At 38.6% G+C, this 16928-nt stretch overlaps 1 protein-coding gene across 3 annotated transcripts in view; it reads right to left on the bottom strand.

The window, feature by feature from the left end:
• The window catches only part of KCNAB1 (potassium voltage-gated channel subfamily A regulatory beta subunit 1), a 193127-nt gene that overhangs the window by 4819 nt on the left and 171380 nt on the right, over positions 1–16928 (bottom strand). For all 3 annotated transcript variants that reach the window (XM_058188530.1, XM_058188531.1, XM_058188532.1), the window contains 5 exons: positions 6905–6990; positions 5913–6033; positions 4454–4548; positions 1937–2057; positions 255–343 (listed from right to left, as the gene is read on the bottom strand). In XM_058188530.1, coding sequence (XP_058044513.1) covers positions 255–343; positions 1937–2057; positions 4454–4548; positions 5913–6033; positions 6905–6990 — 512 coding nt within the window. The remainder of the gene's footprint in view (positions 1–254; positions 344–1936; positions 2058–4453; positions 4549–5912; positions 6034–6904; positions 6991–16928) is intronic.

Genomic DNA, 16928 nt, shown 5'->3' with positions numbered 1-16928 from the left:
CTCAAATACTTTGGCTACCAAATGAGTAGAGAGGACTCATTGGAAATGGCCCTGATGTTGAGAAAGATTGAAGGCAAAAGGAGAAGAGGGTTAGATAATGTCATTGACTCAATTAACATGAATTTGGTCAAACTCTGGGAGGAGTGCAGAACAAGGGGGCCTGGCGTAATATGGTCCGTAATGGGGTCACAAGGAGTCAGACAGGACTTAGCGACTGAATAACAACTAATCCCAAAGAAAGCCTTTGTACTTGCCTGTATGGCCCCAAGATTTTCTATCAATTGCTCAGCATTGGATGATCCAAGGAGAACCGAACTCACACCTTCATTACGAAGACACCATGCTGGGAATATGAGAAATACACAACAGAGCATATATTAGGCACAACATTTTGGAGTCAGCAAAGATAACATTAAATTGGCAGACTTAATTCTCAGAATTATGAGGCCTTTCCCCTCACCATTATTATTTTAGTGAAACACTTCTCAGCTGCCTTTCAAAATTTCAGTCTTCCCATAGGTCAGTTCCGTATCATTTAAATAAATTCATAAAAGCATGCATTATATTAAGAATAAACTCAGTAATACGTTAAAAAACAAAAGCAGTATATATAATAAATGTTTGATGAAATTTTGAAGAAAACACATTTTAATTAAATTAAAATTAATTAATTTTAATTACCTTTCACAACTACCTAAAGTCCTACCTACGTCAAAACTTGGTAAGTTGCAAAACTTGTATACTATAAGGACTGCTATTATAAAAAAAATCATGTATATTTTCTTTGCAAGAATGAATGTAAATTGTCAATATTACTTACAGCTTGCCGTTAATTTTTGTAGGATCATGCACTTTGTGTCACTGATCTCATGCAAATAACATAACTTGCCACTTTGATGCAGTTTTGTATTTCATGAACATTAAAATTTCATTGTAAATACCTATCAAAGCTAGTGTTCAGTATATTTGTGGAACTAAATAAGTAGCATGCTTATTAATGGGATATTTGCGCCATATATTGTTAACATAAATAGCAAAATAGCTTTTTCTTTGCTCACATCTAATTAGCAAGATTCTATAACCTGGAATATTTAGTTGGATCCTTAGTTTGCTTCTGCTGCTGTTTTCTTTTTAGACTTTGCGACTAGGGTTTTATTAGCAATTATGCTCTTAACACCTTTGGCTGGGATAGACTTGAACTTAGGTCTCCCCAGTTCTGTAACCATTAGAATATACTTATTTCAGTTCATTTTAACTCTGGCTGAAATTCATGCTTGGATTTAAAAAGTGGCTATTAAATTATTTCAACACCAAAAGTATATTTAAATTAATTGGATTCAGGCTTAAAGGAGACTGTCTCAATGCATGGGATTGAAATCATGAGTAAATTAAATTTTCCTGTTTTTGATGAGCAATACTTAGCACAGTTAAATCTGGCTTTTAATGAAGAAATGGCAAGTTGTTAGCACTGTGTTTGATGATTCATCTTCCATTTTCTCTTGAATGGAGAGTGTCTCTTCTATGATGATGATGGATTATGACTTATAGTTACAGCTGCACCCAGCCTATGTATTCTTCCTGCTTCAGAAATATTTGCTCTATCATACATACAGTACATATAACATACACACCCATTATTAACTTAAATATACACAATCAACATATATTTAATTGGAGTTACAAAGCCCAAGCTGTCATTTTTTTCTCCCCTGCATCTTATCCTGTGACCTGGACAGCATTAACACTTTTACATAAGCGAATAAATGCATACACAAATAAAATGATGACATCACTGGGGAAAATTCTGCAAGGTATCAGTGACAGCTTGTCCCTCTACATGAGAACAAGCTCATAATGTCAACACAGTTAAGCATCACTGAGCACAGATTAAAAAAAATAAGGAACTGGGGGTGGGGTGAACTCCCAAATCCCTTACCGACTGCTAGCTGAGGTAGTGTACATCCAAGGCGTTCAGCAATTGGGAAAAGTTCTTTCAGCTTTGATTGTTGCTTTTTTCCTTCCTCGTTCACAATTTTCTCCTTTAGCCATTGATAGCACTAGCAAATCAAAACACAGTAAAAGACAATTTAAGTCCACATGTCTGAATTTTAACTCCCAGAATTTCTACCTAGTTGCCACACTAACTGAGAATTATATATTGATATTTGGCACATATAAGGGGTACCACACTGGAGAAGAATGGTTTAGATTAGTCCTTAATTCTCACCGTTTTGCTCATCACTGTTATTTCAAAGTTTTATCAGAAAATGTATGTACTATACATATACAACCTTTATCAGAAAATGGGTTTTAACCATAGTGTGACTTTTCACTGTTATCATTAGTAAAGGTAGTTATCCTAACTGTACAATGACCAGTAATCATGAATAAAATTGTTCTAACAAGAATGGTTGGAGGATGGGAGATATGTTTACTTCTATGTTGTATTTAACCGAATATATTTACTGTATTTTCTGGATATAAGACGCACCACACTATAAGACGCACCTACCTTTTTTGGTGAAGAAAACAAGAAAAAGAAATCTGTCTCTACCTTCCAGCAATTTTGCCTCATTGCAGCAAACAGCCTGCTTTACTTTCATGTTCATTTTCATAGCTGAATTAGAACAAGAAAAAAAAATCTGCTCCCAGCAATTTACCTCCTTGCAGCAAGCAGCAGAGGCCTGCACAGCAATAGGCAATGGCAATCCCTGCAGCCTGAAACAGCTGAGAGTCGGGGACAATCAACTTGTGCTAATTAGGCTGTGCTGAAGCTGTAATGGGCTGTTTCTGGGAGGCAGAGGCCAAAGGGTGGTGGCCAGTAGGTAGGTGGGTGGGGCTACATTCAGTGTATAAGACGCACCCAAATTTTCACCCCCCTTTTAAGGGGGAAAAAGGTGCATCTTATACTCCGAAAAATACGGTAATTCACATACTTAATCTGAGCTAAGCACAACAAAATCTTTTGTCTATTAATCTCTTGTGTGGAGCAGCCTATCTGCCTTAAAAGACCTGTGAAGACAAGCTGTGAAGCTGTAAAGGCTGCTTTTGAATACACCACAATCTTTCAAAATAGCAAACAACTTTTACATTGTTGCCAAGAAAATTGTCTAGACATGGGTGAAATATTTAGACAAGTCTGTATGTCAGCTGACAAGATTTCCAGGTTAGAAGGCATATCTTTAATTACAGTACTTGGGGAAAATGTTGAACTTTCACAATTCAAAGTGATGATGTGGTCAGACTAGATCCAAAAGAGTCTGGTCACTGATGGTGCCAGTTCTAAAACAGGAATTCTTTGTTTTACAAGTACACATAAGTACTTATAAAAGCACACATAGTTGGATGAGAGAATTAAAAAAAAAAAAAGCAAAAATGAAAACAAGAATGAAGTATATTGAGTTGGAATGGTCTATGAGTGAGTGAATGGCCTGAAAAAAAGCCACTTTATATCACTTGATTAGATGATTCAGACATGAGACAAATGTGAAGAAATGGAGTGGCAATAATATTTTTTTAAAATATTGCTAGGTATGAGCTCAGCTATAATCCAATAAATGATAGGATGTTATCTAGTAGAATTAGTGGCTACCAGTAGACATTAATCTTAGTCTAAGATTACATGTATTTAATGCAGGTGCAATGATTGAAGAGACTGAGAAATTCTATTGTAAAAGGCAAAATGGTAAACTGCAACATCTAGAAACAACACAGTGCCATGAATGGATGTTTAGAATGCAAAAACTTGCAAAATGGAAGATCCTGGAACTACAGTCAGATTCTCATTGAATAAATTGACTGAATAAACATTATAGATTGACTGATCGATTGACTGAATAAATGCAATAATACAAGTGAGATGGTTAAAGTTTTGCAAAGAAAATCTGTATTCAAGCAACATAGATATAAACTCTACAAATGAACTATATTGGAATAAACCCAGCTATATATTAATAAATAGAATAGAATAGAATAGAATAGAATAGAATAGAATAGAATAGAATAGAATAGAATTTTATTGGCCAAGTGTGATTGGACACACAAGGAATTTGTCTTGGTGCAGACAGATAGAAGAAGGAGAAGTGAAATCCAGTCAATCAGGACATTTTCTGATTCAGATTATGGTGATATCATGATCATTAGATCAAAATATAAGGATTAAACTTAAAAGTTCAGAGGGCATCTTGTCAGAATATAGGAACAACGTAAGGAAAGATTCAGTATGCTTATGTGATGGGAATTTTGTGGGAAAAGAAACCAAGGGATGAAATAAGACAATGGGAAAGCTGAGGTTTCTTCTAGAGACAAGGATATGTATTGTCCTTTGTATTTATTTATTGTAAATAGAAAACACATTGTAGGAAAATTCTCATGGTTCTGGAAACAGTAGTAGTTTGGGACTCAGGTGAAGCTCTTGTGAGGCAGGTTGCCCAGGTAGCTATGGGGCAAATACCTTCAAGGATGCCCTTGATCCTTCAGGAACTCCACTGGCATATTTTCCTGAGATAATCCCACAAGCAAGAGGAGACCAAGTCATTGCTCCAACTCCTACAAAACAACCAAAGGGCGCAGAAACATTAAAATTAACACAAACTGTTAAAAAAAAACCAAACAATAAAAGACCAAAAAACATTTATTTAAGAACAGTTACATCATTTTGAGGCTTAGAAAATGTTCAGTCAGGAAAGAGATTAGGCATTTTTCAAAATAATGCAAAATATATAAAAAGGCATTTTATGCAATCCCATATGAGGAGCCTCAAAGACCAGAATAAAGCAGTCGTGCAATTCATTGCCTATTTTATTGAAGAGAAATGCCATCCCTTCTCACAGAGGTTTCCTTCTTAGAAAGCAGATTTAGGATTGCACCCAGTTTGATTCCTCAGCCAGCAAAGCTCCACTGAAGATGTTAGATGTTACCTGGTAACAAAACATTCGCAATCCAACCCATGAGCTCAGAGAACAAATCTTCATCCTCATCCTATGCTACAGATATTAGCAGAGAATAAATGTTCACCCTCAATCACTCTTTCTCAGCCAATTCCAGGGGTGAAATGTAAAATTTGTTACTACTGGTTCTGTGAGCGTGGCTTGGTGGTGGTGGGGAATGTGACTGGGTAGGTGTGGCCAACTTTTTTTTTTTTCTTTTAAAAGCATTTTTTCTACAAGCTCTTTGGCCAAAGAGGTTGTAAAAAATGTTTTTAAATGGTTCTGACAATCCCAGCTGAGTTGCCTGATAGCCAGAACCCTTTAAAAGTTTTTTTTTACAGCCTCTTTGGCCGAAGAGCTTGTAGAAAAAATGCTTTGAAAGGGTTCTGACGATCCCAGCTGAGCAATGCAATCATCATTTTTTTTTACTTTTAAAAGCATTTTTTCAGCTGAAGAAAAAATGCTTTTAAAAGTAAAAAAAACTCTGATGATCGCGTGGCTCAGTTGGGCATGAGGGGGGAGGGGGGGCAGGGATTTTTGCTACTGGTTGTCTGAACCACCCGCCACCATCACTACCGAATCGGGCGATCTGGTCCGAACTGGGAGCATTTCACCCCTGGCCAATTCACTTCAGAGTGTTCTTACTGTGGGGAAAATAGGAGGAAGGAAGGAATATTAGGTAGGAATTATTTATAAAAACAATACAGGAGGGATTAAAACAGAAGCTAATCTTAGACCTTTAAAGGAGTGAGAAAATGAACATCTGTAGTTTTGCTATATGATAGAAAAAAGCTGCTGCAGTTGTGAAGAAGCCTTGCTGTCAGTTCCTTCCATGAAGAGGGATAATTCTTCCAGACAAAGATTTATATACCTGTGATAATGAATAAACAGTAGGGGACAGGCACTGTCGCTGAGTATACGCTTTGGACATAAAAAGGATTAATTTCTCATTTTTTTATGAAAGATGCTGCCCTGGTACATTACCTATCTTGTGGTATAATTCCGGCAACTGAACCTCAACTTTGTCTCTTTGGAAAAGGTGATACTCTGCTTGCTCACATACTGGTGGGATCATATTAAACTGCCTTGCTACCGAATATGCTTCCTGTTGAGAATCGGCAGCAAAAGAAAAATACATTAGCAGGGAAAATTCCTCAGGCATAAAATCATATATCAATCAAAGCCATTGTTTTTCATTCCTCATTCAGGCGTATTTATTAAGGATCTGACACTTGATTTACTTGGTGAATACATTAAATATATTTTGAGCAATGAAAAAAGCACAGCTCTGAATGATCTGATAGGGTTGGGTTTTTTTAATGTACAAAAACCTGCAGATAGCATTCTCTCATGGGTGACAAAACATCATTTGCAAAAATTTGTGTGCATTAAGGACAAAAGCACATTATGTGGACAATTATATACAGTAGCTGCCACGAACGCACTATGACAATGTACAAATTGAAATGATAAATTAAAAAGCTACGTTTTAAAAAGCAAGTGTAGCTTCAGTTGCTGGCTAACCGTGTATGAAACAGCTCTTGAATTACAAAATGATTATAGGAACATACAAATGGAGGAAGAAGAATGCACGATGAAGATTTAGGTCTATGTCAAGTTGATCGTGCATCTCACTGATGCATTGTTAATCCCTATAAACAGATGCCCTGCTGGTCATTCTTCTGGCCTTGGGGAACAAAGGAAGAATTGTAGAACAAGTCAACATTTGGTCCAATTCCAATGTTTCTACAATTTATTCAAAAGTGATAACATGGGAGATGTAGGCACTACTCTTTCAATATTTTGATGTTTTCCCACAATGAAAATACAAGAGGAAAATATTTAATGGCAGCATCGTGTACATGGCCCAAAAAAGTCAGACTATAGAAGCACAGCTGTTTCATGCCATACTATTCTTGATGTTTGATTAAATGTGAATTAATTGATTACTGTTCATTCTTAAAAGGATAGATTACCATAATCTCCATGGCACTCCAGCGCGAAGTCCCCCAATACATTGTCATCCCCCGGTCAATCACATGTGTCATTGCTCGGACAATCTCTAAATCAGGAAAAAGGCAGAATTATGCACCACTCATAAATAACAGCCTACTTCAGAAGCCAATATTTTCAGTTTATGCAAGAGAAATGGAGTGCATATGATGCTGGCCCTGGCTTCTTCCATTACAAGCATCTTTCCCGTTGATGGAGAAAATCTGTAGAGAAATACTGAATACATTTAGATGAATTAGGTTATGGTGCTGTACGCAACCGTGAACCTGATCAGAAGGCCTATAGGATTTTCTTTAGACCTTGCCCATAAACATTATGGGGATAGGACTATGAGTGGGATTAGGACACTGCCCCCGTTAGCAGGTAGTCCTCGATTTACAACAGTTCCTTTAATGACCGTTCAAAATTACAACAGCACTGGAAAAAGTAACTTCTGACCAGTTTTCACACTTATGATCTTTGTAGCATCCCCAAGATCACGTGATCAAAATTCAGATGCTTGACAACTGGTTCATACTTGTGACCATTACTTTGTCCCAAAGTTGCATGATCACCTTTTGCAACCTTTTGAAAAGCAAAAACAATAGGGAAGCCACTTAACAACTGTGTTACTAATTTATCAACTGCAGTGATTCACTTACCAACTGTGGCAAGAAAGATCATAAAATGGGGCAAAACTCACTTAACAAATGTCTCACTAACAGCAGAAATTTTGGGTTCAATTGTGGTCATAAATATTCCTCTTTCTTGATCTGTCTTACCTGAGTAGCAATAAATGTTGTTCGTATTACAGTGGTACAAAAACATTCAAGATACATTGGTCTGAAGGAAGCACCCCCTCCCCAAAGCATGGAAACAGGCACCACTTCTCAAACTTTCTCAGATCATCTCTGCATTTACAGGCAGGAAATGCTGTTTTGCATTAATGACATTTGACGCAAAAACAGCATCTATGCACCAGTGGTGGGTTCCACTTATCTTTGCACCGGTTTGTGACTGACCATACATGCAGTGCTTCTGTGCATGCGCAGAATGCCCATGATGACATCCAGGTTGGTGGGTGGAGCCTACTGCTGCTGCTGCTACTGGTTCATGGGAACTGGGGCAAACCGGTAGAAACCCACCACTGCTATGCACCCGTATGGGTACAGGCAACCCAAGAAAACTTTATGCCAAAGTGGTTTGTTGCCTTCTACCGTGTTTCCCCAAAAATAAGACCCTGTCTTATATTTTTTTGAACCCTGAAATAAGCACTTGGCCTTATTGCCATGTGCTCAAAAGCCCAATTGCGCTTATTATCAGGGGATGCCTTATTTTGGGGGAAACAGGGTATAAACATATGGATTCATGTCCCTGTATGTAGTTTACTTCTCTCATAAATGAATATGACTAACAGGTATCATATATATATATATAAACAGATATTACATAAGAACCCTTTAAAAAGATTTTCACACTTTTCCTTTCAATACATCTACATTCAACTTGGCCAGTAGCCATCCTGAATTAAATCCACCCTTATCAGGAAGGAAGAAAAAGCTGTTAGCATGAAGCTTAGTCTTTCCTCATTTTTTGTGCTGTTTCTTGAGAGTTTTGCATTATAAAAAGTAGTGAGTTAGTGATGTGTACATCATCACTTCAAGAGTAAAAAAATTTGACAGATGGAGAGGGGGGGGATAACATTTGGACCGTCTCTGTTTGGCTGCCTTTCTAAAAACTTCTGGGCATGCCTACAGATATGCAAGAGACTGTATCACGTTGCTTCACCAAACATGAATGCATGCCCTAAAGACTTCAGGAAGGCCTTAATCAAGTCACATCGCACTTGCTTGGTATCTTTAAAGAATGAATATTGAAATATGCTTCTTTCTTCATCTGCACAGCTCAAATGTAAACTCTGGAATAAAACTGTTTTGAAGGTACTTCAAAAATCTCTAACCCAACCAAGGCATATTGCTGGACTCGCAGTTCCTACATGCCAACTGCTGTGCCTGGTACATGCTTTTCTAGATTGCCCTTCAGACAATCACTCATGCCCTGATCACCACATACCTTGACTACTGCAACATAATCTCCATGGGTTGACCTTTCAAGACCACCCAGAATCTTCAGCTGGTTCTCAATGCAGCAACATGGGCCGTGATGGGCATGCCTCAGTATGCCCACATAACATCTCTCCAGTGGTGAAATTCCAGTAGCGCTGGTGGCGGGAGGCTCCGCCCACCCATCCAGGCATCATCACATCCCGTTTTTGACCCTCTGCGCATGTGTGGAGGAGGTGCATGTGCACAATTTGCAAACCAGTAGCAAAGGTAAGTGAATACCATCCCTGCATCTCTCCTTCATAAGCTACACTGCTTTCCAGTTTGCTTTCATCTGCAATTCAAGGTGCTGGTCATTACCTACAATAAAATCTTAACTGGTATAAGGTCTGCTGATTTGAGAGACTGCCTGTCTCCAATACTGTAGTATCTGCCTGGCCTATTCAGTCTTGTAGGGTTGGCAGTCTCCAGGTTCCTTCTATTAAACAATGTTATCTATTTGGGACCCTGGAAGCACACTTTCTCTGTCAAACCACCTGCCCTCTGGAAAGAGTCTTCCCCATGATCTAGAAGGTTCCCACTCTGCTCTTGTTTAGAATGGCTATGGAAACCTGGATCTTCATACAGGTTTTTGGTAACAACTCCTTACTTAATTCCCAACTGGTCTGTTATTTTTACCAACTTTTATCTAAAATTGGTTATATTGTATTCCCCTTGTTTTAGTTGTCCATCAGACATGACACAATTTTTCAGTGTCTTTCTGAAATGCTGTACCTGGAATTGGGTGTAGTATTCTTAAATGTGGTTTAACACTGCAGAGAGGAACCGTTACTTCTCTTGATTTTTTGTTAATGGAGCCCAGGACTGCATTTTTGGGGAGGGGGGGCATATGTTGGTTTGTGTTCATCTTGAACTGCAATCCAACAAGATTCCTAGATTTTCAATCTGAGAAATCATTTTGCCTTTTACCAACTACTCACTATGTAGAGTTTAGGCCTGTGATGGTGAACCTACGGCAAGAACAGAGCCCTCTCTGTGGCCACGCGCACCGTCGCCAACTGATCTTCACGTGTGCCAGAGCCCTGGAAACCCAAAGACACGCATGCGCACACTGGAAACCCAAAGACCAGCTGGCCAGTGTGCGCACGCGCACCGGCCAGCTGGTCTTCGAGTTTCTGGGGCTCTGACACGTGCGCGTTCCGGTTTGGGCACTCAGTACCAAAAAGATTCACCATCACTGGTTTTACTATCACCATCTCTTGACTTTAGGCTTTACAGAACAAGGGAGCAGCCCTTTAGCCAGACATTAGTATTAACTGAGCTATAAACTACATAACTAACTTTTTCATCTCTCTTTGTTTTATTTTCTACTTTTAATTCTGAAGCGCCCCATAAAATAGTTCAAGCGTATTATATTGCACATTTTCATCTCTTCTTCTATTGTCATCACCTCTTAGCCTCCACTCCAATTACAAAAATAAGAGAAAAAAAATCCCTACTGCTGTTACAATGCTAGACAATTTACTTTGCAATGAAATTATCTGCTTACAATAAAATTAATATAGTAATGCATCTGAAATGACACATATACTGATTAATTGTCCTGCAACTATTTAATGTAAGAAAGGACAAAAAAGAAAATGCATTGTAGTGAGTAATATCAGCCTTAATGAGACCCAGCATACCAGAAAAGCCACTACTATTCGGTATTATTTCTACTAGCTTGTCATGTCATGGAACCTGGGCACTTAAGCAACCGTCTCATCCCAACTGCACTGACCTACCCCACCAGGTCAAGGATGGAGGCGTGCTATATTTCTTGTAGGTCAAGGAATTTGACTGGTGGCATCAGCTGCTCTCCCCTCCCTTTGGATCGTCTTACCCCCACAGCTCCCACTCTTCTGGTTTTATGGAAGAGTGTTAAGACTTGACTTTGCCTATTCACATGTGGGTCTAAGAGCCCTGGGAATGTCTGATGGCTTGAGGACATTTCCGCTGCCTTGTTAACCTTTTAGAATGACCCTGGGACATTGCAACTGTCATGAATACATGCCAGTTGCCAAGCTTCTGAATTTTGATCATGTGACCATACGGATACTGCAATTGTCATAAGTGTGAAAAACAATCGTAAGTCATTTCTTTCGGTGCTTTTGAAAATTAAATGGTCACTAAATGAATGGCTGTAAGCTGAAGACTACTTGAAATGAATTTTTGAATAGCAAAACACTTTGTGAGGTTGAAACGCTCACAAAACTTCTCCACAGAATGCCAAAAATATTGTTCTCATGTAAAATATCATGGCATCTCATGTTGTTAGACTAAAATCTTACATGATTTGGCCACGTCTTCGGTAAGAAGCACTTCAAAAGATAATTGATCACTGAAGCAGACAATATACATACCTTTCTGTTATCTTTTCTAGATCCTTACTTTTATAAAAATGAAAATAAAAATGGAAGATGATGCTTTGGCTTGCAAAGACAGATGGTAGACAATTTTTACTCCATATTGCTCCTCCAAGCTTGGAAATCAATGCCAGAAATCACAAAAAGACTGCATCTCACTGTTGTTTCAGCAGGAACAACAAGGGCATCAAACTATTTAGACAAGAGGGTGATCTCACAACTGCAAACCCCATTATTTTGAATGTGTGTGTGACACTGATATACACACAAAAAGGGCAGGACTTGCAATGCGGTACTCCATCTGCCATCTTGCCATGGACACAACTTATAAGGATGGATGATGGTCAACAGTTATTGTAATAATTATTACTTTTACTTATTTTGTCGGAGAAAAAGAGATTAGGTTAATTTACTTGAACATGATTAATATACAATTTTGTTAGTGAATAATTCCTATTAAACAAAAAAATGGAAGTGTGGCAACATTACTCATATGGCAAAACTATTAAAGTTTCATAACACAAGAGGGCAGCATTGTAGAAAGAGTTAAATGGGAATTTTGGCGCATAGATTTTAATTCCTCTAGTACAAGGCAACTCACTGAACTGAGGACAATACAAGTTATACAAACACCACAGTGATGGGTTTGTACAAATCCTGTTTATTTAGATATGCAAAAACACCATGAATGAATTTCAATGGATCATTTGACAAAATCATAGAGCTTGGAAGGTCTATTTAAGCCATCAAATGCAACTTATTGCTTTGCATGGGAATCTCAATTAAGCATCAGTAACAGATGGGTTATATAACCTCTGTCTGTTCATTATGCCATGAAAGGGACCCACTATATCTTTGAATTATTAGATCAAGCATAAAATTGCTCTCACTGTTGAGGGGTCTTTTTTTTCTCTGCCTTGAATCCATGTTTCATGGATTCGATCCTCTCTTTTGAAAGCAAAACCTGACCTTCAATTCCTTTTTATAAAACTTAGCCCCCTTGTTAGAATTTTGCCAGCTATGCTGTCTCTTATGTGACTGTTCTCTCTTCACCCCTATCTCCCAGGTCTTTTCTCACATGCCATTATACAAGCTGAGGTTGAACCCAAACATAAACAAGAATTGTTCTTTGTCCAGAAATCATTCTGGATGAGGAGCAGGGGTGAAATGTTTCCGGTTCGGACCGGATCGCCTGATCTGGTAGCAATGGCGGCGGCTGGTTCAGAGAACCAGTAGCAAAAATCCCTGCCCCCCGCCAGGCCCAGCTGAGCCGCACGATCATCAGAGGTTTTTTATTTTACTTTTAAAAGCATTTTTTCTTTGGCCGAAAAATGCTTTTAAAAGTAAAAAGAAGCCTCTGATGATTGCGCTGCTCAGCTAGGATCATCAGGGCCTTTTAAAAGCATTTTTTCTACAACTCTTTGGCCGAAGAGGTTGTAGAAAAAATGCTTTTAAAAGTTTTTTTTTTTAAAAAGTTGGCCACACCCACCCAGTCACATTAACCCCCCACCAAGCCCACAGAACTGGTAGTAACAAATTTTGCATTTCACCACTGATGAGGAGGCACTTATGCTGAAGAAGCAGATGCACAACTTCAATATCCTTTCTCTGCTGTCAAATGAAAGTCATGTCTGGGGAAAGTTTGCCCATTTTCCACTGATGTTCGAGTTGCAGCCCTAACTGGAATCAGAGACCTGGTGAGGGTAACCAATGTCCTAATCATCTACTGAGTTCACTCTACACTGGGTTATTTCTGAAAACTACTCAAGATGTAACTGGTGCTGCATTGTGATATCCTGTATGATGAAAGTTACTATGCCTGAGTTATGCTTAGTTATTGCACTACTTGCTGGAAGGCTGTGGGATACAATTCGAAGTACTGTTTTTGACCTGTAAAAACCATAAATGGCTTGGTTCCCATGTACTTGCAGGAGTGGCTTCTCTAGGTAGAAATAATTCATCTAGCCCACTTCTAGATATTGACTGATTCACTTTGTACGGATCCCAGTTCACATGTAATGAAGTTGGTAGGTGAAGAAAGACTTGGCTTTTCTGTGATGATATTCTCTCTTTGCAGAGCAGATCAGTGCCAAATCTGGTTTCTTTTTGATGGGAGGTCATTGTCAACTCACAAAGCATCCCTGGCCTGCCCTTGAGTTGCATTGGCAAGGGGATGGGAAAGCGACGAAGCAACACGGCAGCCAAAAACAAGAGCACATTCCAGACATATCTTTCTCAAGGCTGTCTCCCAGGGTTACCCACAGTGGTCGGAGGGGAGTGATCTCTACAACCCGTGAAATTGCTCCATTAGCGAATGTGATTGATGACACATCCTGGGGGGAGGGGAGGAAACAGGGTCATGATTAGGGCCGTAAATTATGTGGGGTCAGAGTTGGCTTCATTTGGGTATGTGCCGACATGGAGCTCCTAATAAATAACTGGATTTCTTTTGAAGCTTGGCTCGAGGCTCATGATTTAATTAGGGCATCCGTCAGAACTCTGACAGTCATAACTGCTTTATTTCAAAAGACTTTTGGGAATGGATGATAGTGGTGCTATCTTATGCTGTCAGATGACTAAAATGATAGCTATTGTTAATTTTACTTTTTACTGAAATCATTTTATGCTTTTAAACTGTATTGTTTCTAGGTTTTTATTATTGTAAACTACCAAGAGTCTTTCTGATTCTGGTGGCATAAATAAGTGTGAAAATGAAACCCAAAAAGATGGACCATTACTTCAGTTTTGATGACAAATTAAGATTCCTTTCTTAACAGGAGGTGTGAATAGTTTTCACGGTGCTTACAGCTTTGTTCTTCAATACCATTATGTTTGATTCTACATCTATCTAATCTACACTATGGCCTATAGTCTCTGATAGGTTGTGGGTTTCCAAGATTTCATTTGCAGACCAGAATCTCATGTTGCCTACTATCACGTTGTCATCCTTTTAACTGGCGATGCCAGAAGCTGGAGGCCAATCATGTGATTTATCACTAAGCAGCAGAGTTTGAGAACTGATTTGGGAGGCATACATTGCATGATTGTAAACCTCACCCCCTCCAATGTCCTATAAATACCAGTGTGACTGATATTGAAATATGATTTTTTAAAAAGCTAACCAATTCATAGCAAGAACTTTCCATTAAAAAAGGAAAAGAACTAAAACAAGTTTAACTTTCCCAGTTTCCTCACTGTCTTACTCATCGTCACCAATCTATTGGTTGACAACACAGAGGATAAATGCAGTAGAACTTTTTTTTTTTTTTGCATCACCATGATTCTTTTCATAGTAGAGTTTGGTTTTTAACATTTAAGGCTGTGTTCCTTTAGGAATTTATTTATTTATTTATTTAATCAAGAACGTATTAGGTAATAAGTATAAGCATGGATTGGATACATAAAAAAGATACAAATAGAGGAAACATTAGGAATAGGCACGCTGGTGCTCTTATGCACGCCCCTTACAGACCTCTTAGGACTGGGGTGAGGTCAACAGTAGAAAGTCTTAGGTTAAAATTTGGGGGATTTGGGGATGAAACCACAGAGTCAGGTAGTGTATTCCAGGCATTGACCACTCTGTTGCTGAAGTCATATTTTCTGCAATCGAGTTTGGAGAGGTTTATCTTAAGTTTGTATCTATTGTGTGCTCGTGTATTGTTGTGGTTGAAGCTGAAGTAGTCATTGACAGGTAGGACATTGTAGCAGATAATTTTATGAGCTACGCTTAGGTCATACTGAAGGTGGCATAATTCTAAGTTTTCTAAGCCCAGGATTTCAAGTCTGGTGGCATAAAGAATTTTGTTGCGAGCAGAGGAGTGGAGGACTCTTCTTGTGAAATATTTCTGGACACATTCAACTGTATTAATGTCCGATATGCAGTGCGGGTTCCAGACAGATGGGCTGTATTCGAGAATTGGTCTAGCAAATGTTTTGTATACTCTGGCTAGTAGTGTGATATTACCGGAGAAGAAACTACGCAAGATTAGGTTTACAACTCTTAATGCCTTTTTGGCGATGTTGTTACAATGGACTTTGGCACTTAGATCATTAGATATGAGAACTCCAACATCCTTGACAGAATAAGGGTCATCTACAAGGTCGTGTCTACTCAGCTTTGTGTTCTGGTTCTTTTTAACCCCTTTTTTAACCCCTTCGAAAGATTATTTGGATGAATAATCAAATATGCGTAACATTGTATATTAGCTTTTATCAGATCTTTAGTGAGGTATGAGTTAAATAGGCTGATTTCTTTCAAATCACTTTCCTGTTTTTCAAAGTAGATACTGCAGTTATGGGTGTCCCCATGTTTTATGACATCTATTTTAGGCAAAAAATCCACCCCAGCAAAAGTATCTCTCCCATAAACTCTACCTGTCTAACTTTCATTTCAATGGGCAATTGAAATTAAAGTTGGCAATTTTGGGGGTGGGTAGGAAGGAATGAGGGACTCATTTCCTTTTTTGAAGTGTGCTAAGTCCTTCTTTAAAGAGTCAGCAGGATTAGGTAAAGGTAAAGGTTCCCCTCGCACAAATGTGCTAGTCGTTCCTGACTCTAGGAGGCGGTGCTCATCTCAGTTTCCAAGCTAAAGAGCCAGCGCTGTCCAAAGATGTCTCCATGGTCATGTGGTCTGCATGACTAAACACCAAAGGTGCATGGAACGCTGTTACCTTCCCACCAAAGGTGGTCCCTAATTTTTCTACTTGCATTTTTTTACGTGCTTTTGAACTGCTAGATTGGCAGAAGCTGGGACAAGTAACGGGAGCTCACCCCGTTACGCGGCACTAGGGATTCAAACCCCTGAACTGCCGACCTTTCGATCCACAAGCTCAGCGTCTTAGCCACTGAGCCACAGTGTCCCTATGCCATATACATAAGCCATAGCATAGAATAGGTGATAAATAAGTATAGTAAAAAATACGCAAACAAATTAATAATCACCACATTTAGTAATAAATGTGAGGATATTAGGGGTCCCACAAAAACTTTGTGGGCCATAAAAGGCCAGCAGGCAAATACAGCGAGTGACAAATCCATTTATATAATGGAGTATATATCTACATACATACATACAAACATACATACAATTATATAAAAGATAGAATCAGAAACCTACAATTAGCCCTAGAGTCTAATTTGGATCTTATAAATATTCTGGTTCTGGCTCCTTTGTTGCATCTTATTTAGCTTCTTGCTCCTTTGATGCATCTTATTTATTTATTTATTTATTTTATTTGAAATATTTACTTAGCCACTCATTTTATACTGAACTTTTATGAAAGCGTCCCCTGAAAAGTTATAAACTATGCAATAGTGCAATAAAACAAAATAATAGTGATATATAGTTGTAAGCAGCAACCATATCTTCAAATATAGCCTGGTCAGAGACAATGGTTGACTTAAGGCTCTTAGCGTGAAGGACATCCAGAGAGAGAGTAGGATGTAAAGCATACATTTGTGCTGGTGTAAACATCTGCCACTTCAAGAGGTACATCAGACTTTTTTTTTTATTATTTGAATTTATATCCCGCCCTTCTCTG

Source organism: Ahaetulla prasina, chromosome 6, assembly GCF_028640845.1.
Source record: "Ahaetulla prasina isolate Xishuangbanna chromosome 6, ASM2864084v1, whole genome shotgun sequence".
In the NCBI taxonomy this organism is placed as follows: Eukaryota; Metazoa; Chordata; class Lepidosauria; order Squamata; family Colubridae; genus Ahaetulla; species Ahaetulla prasina.
The sequence above is the reverse complement of the archived record's forward strand: the minus strand, read 5'-3'. Positions and strand labels throughout refer to the sequence as shown.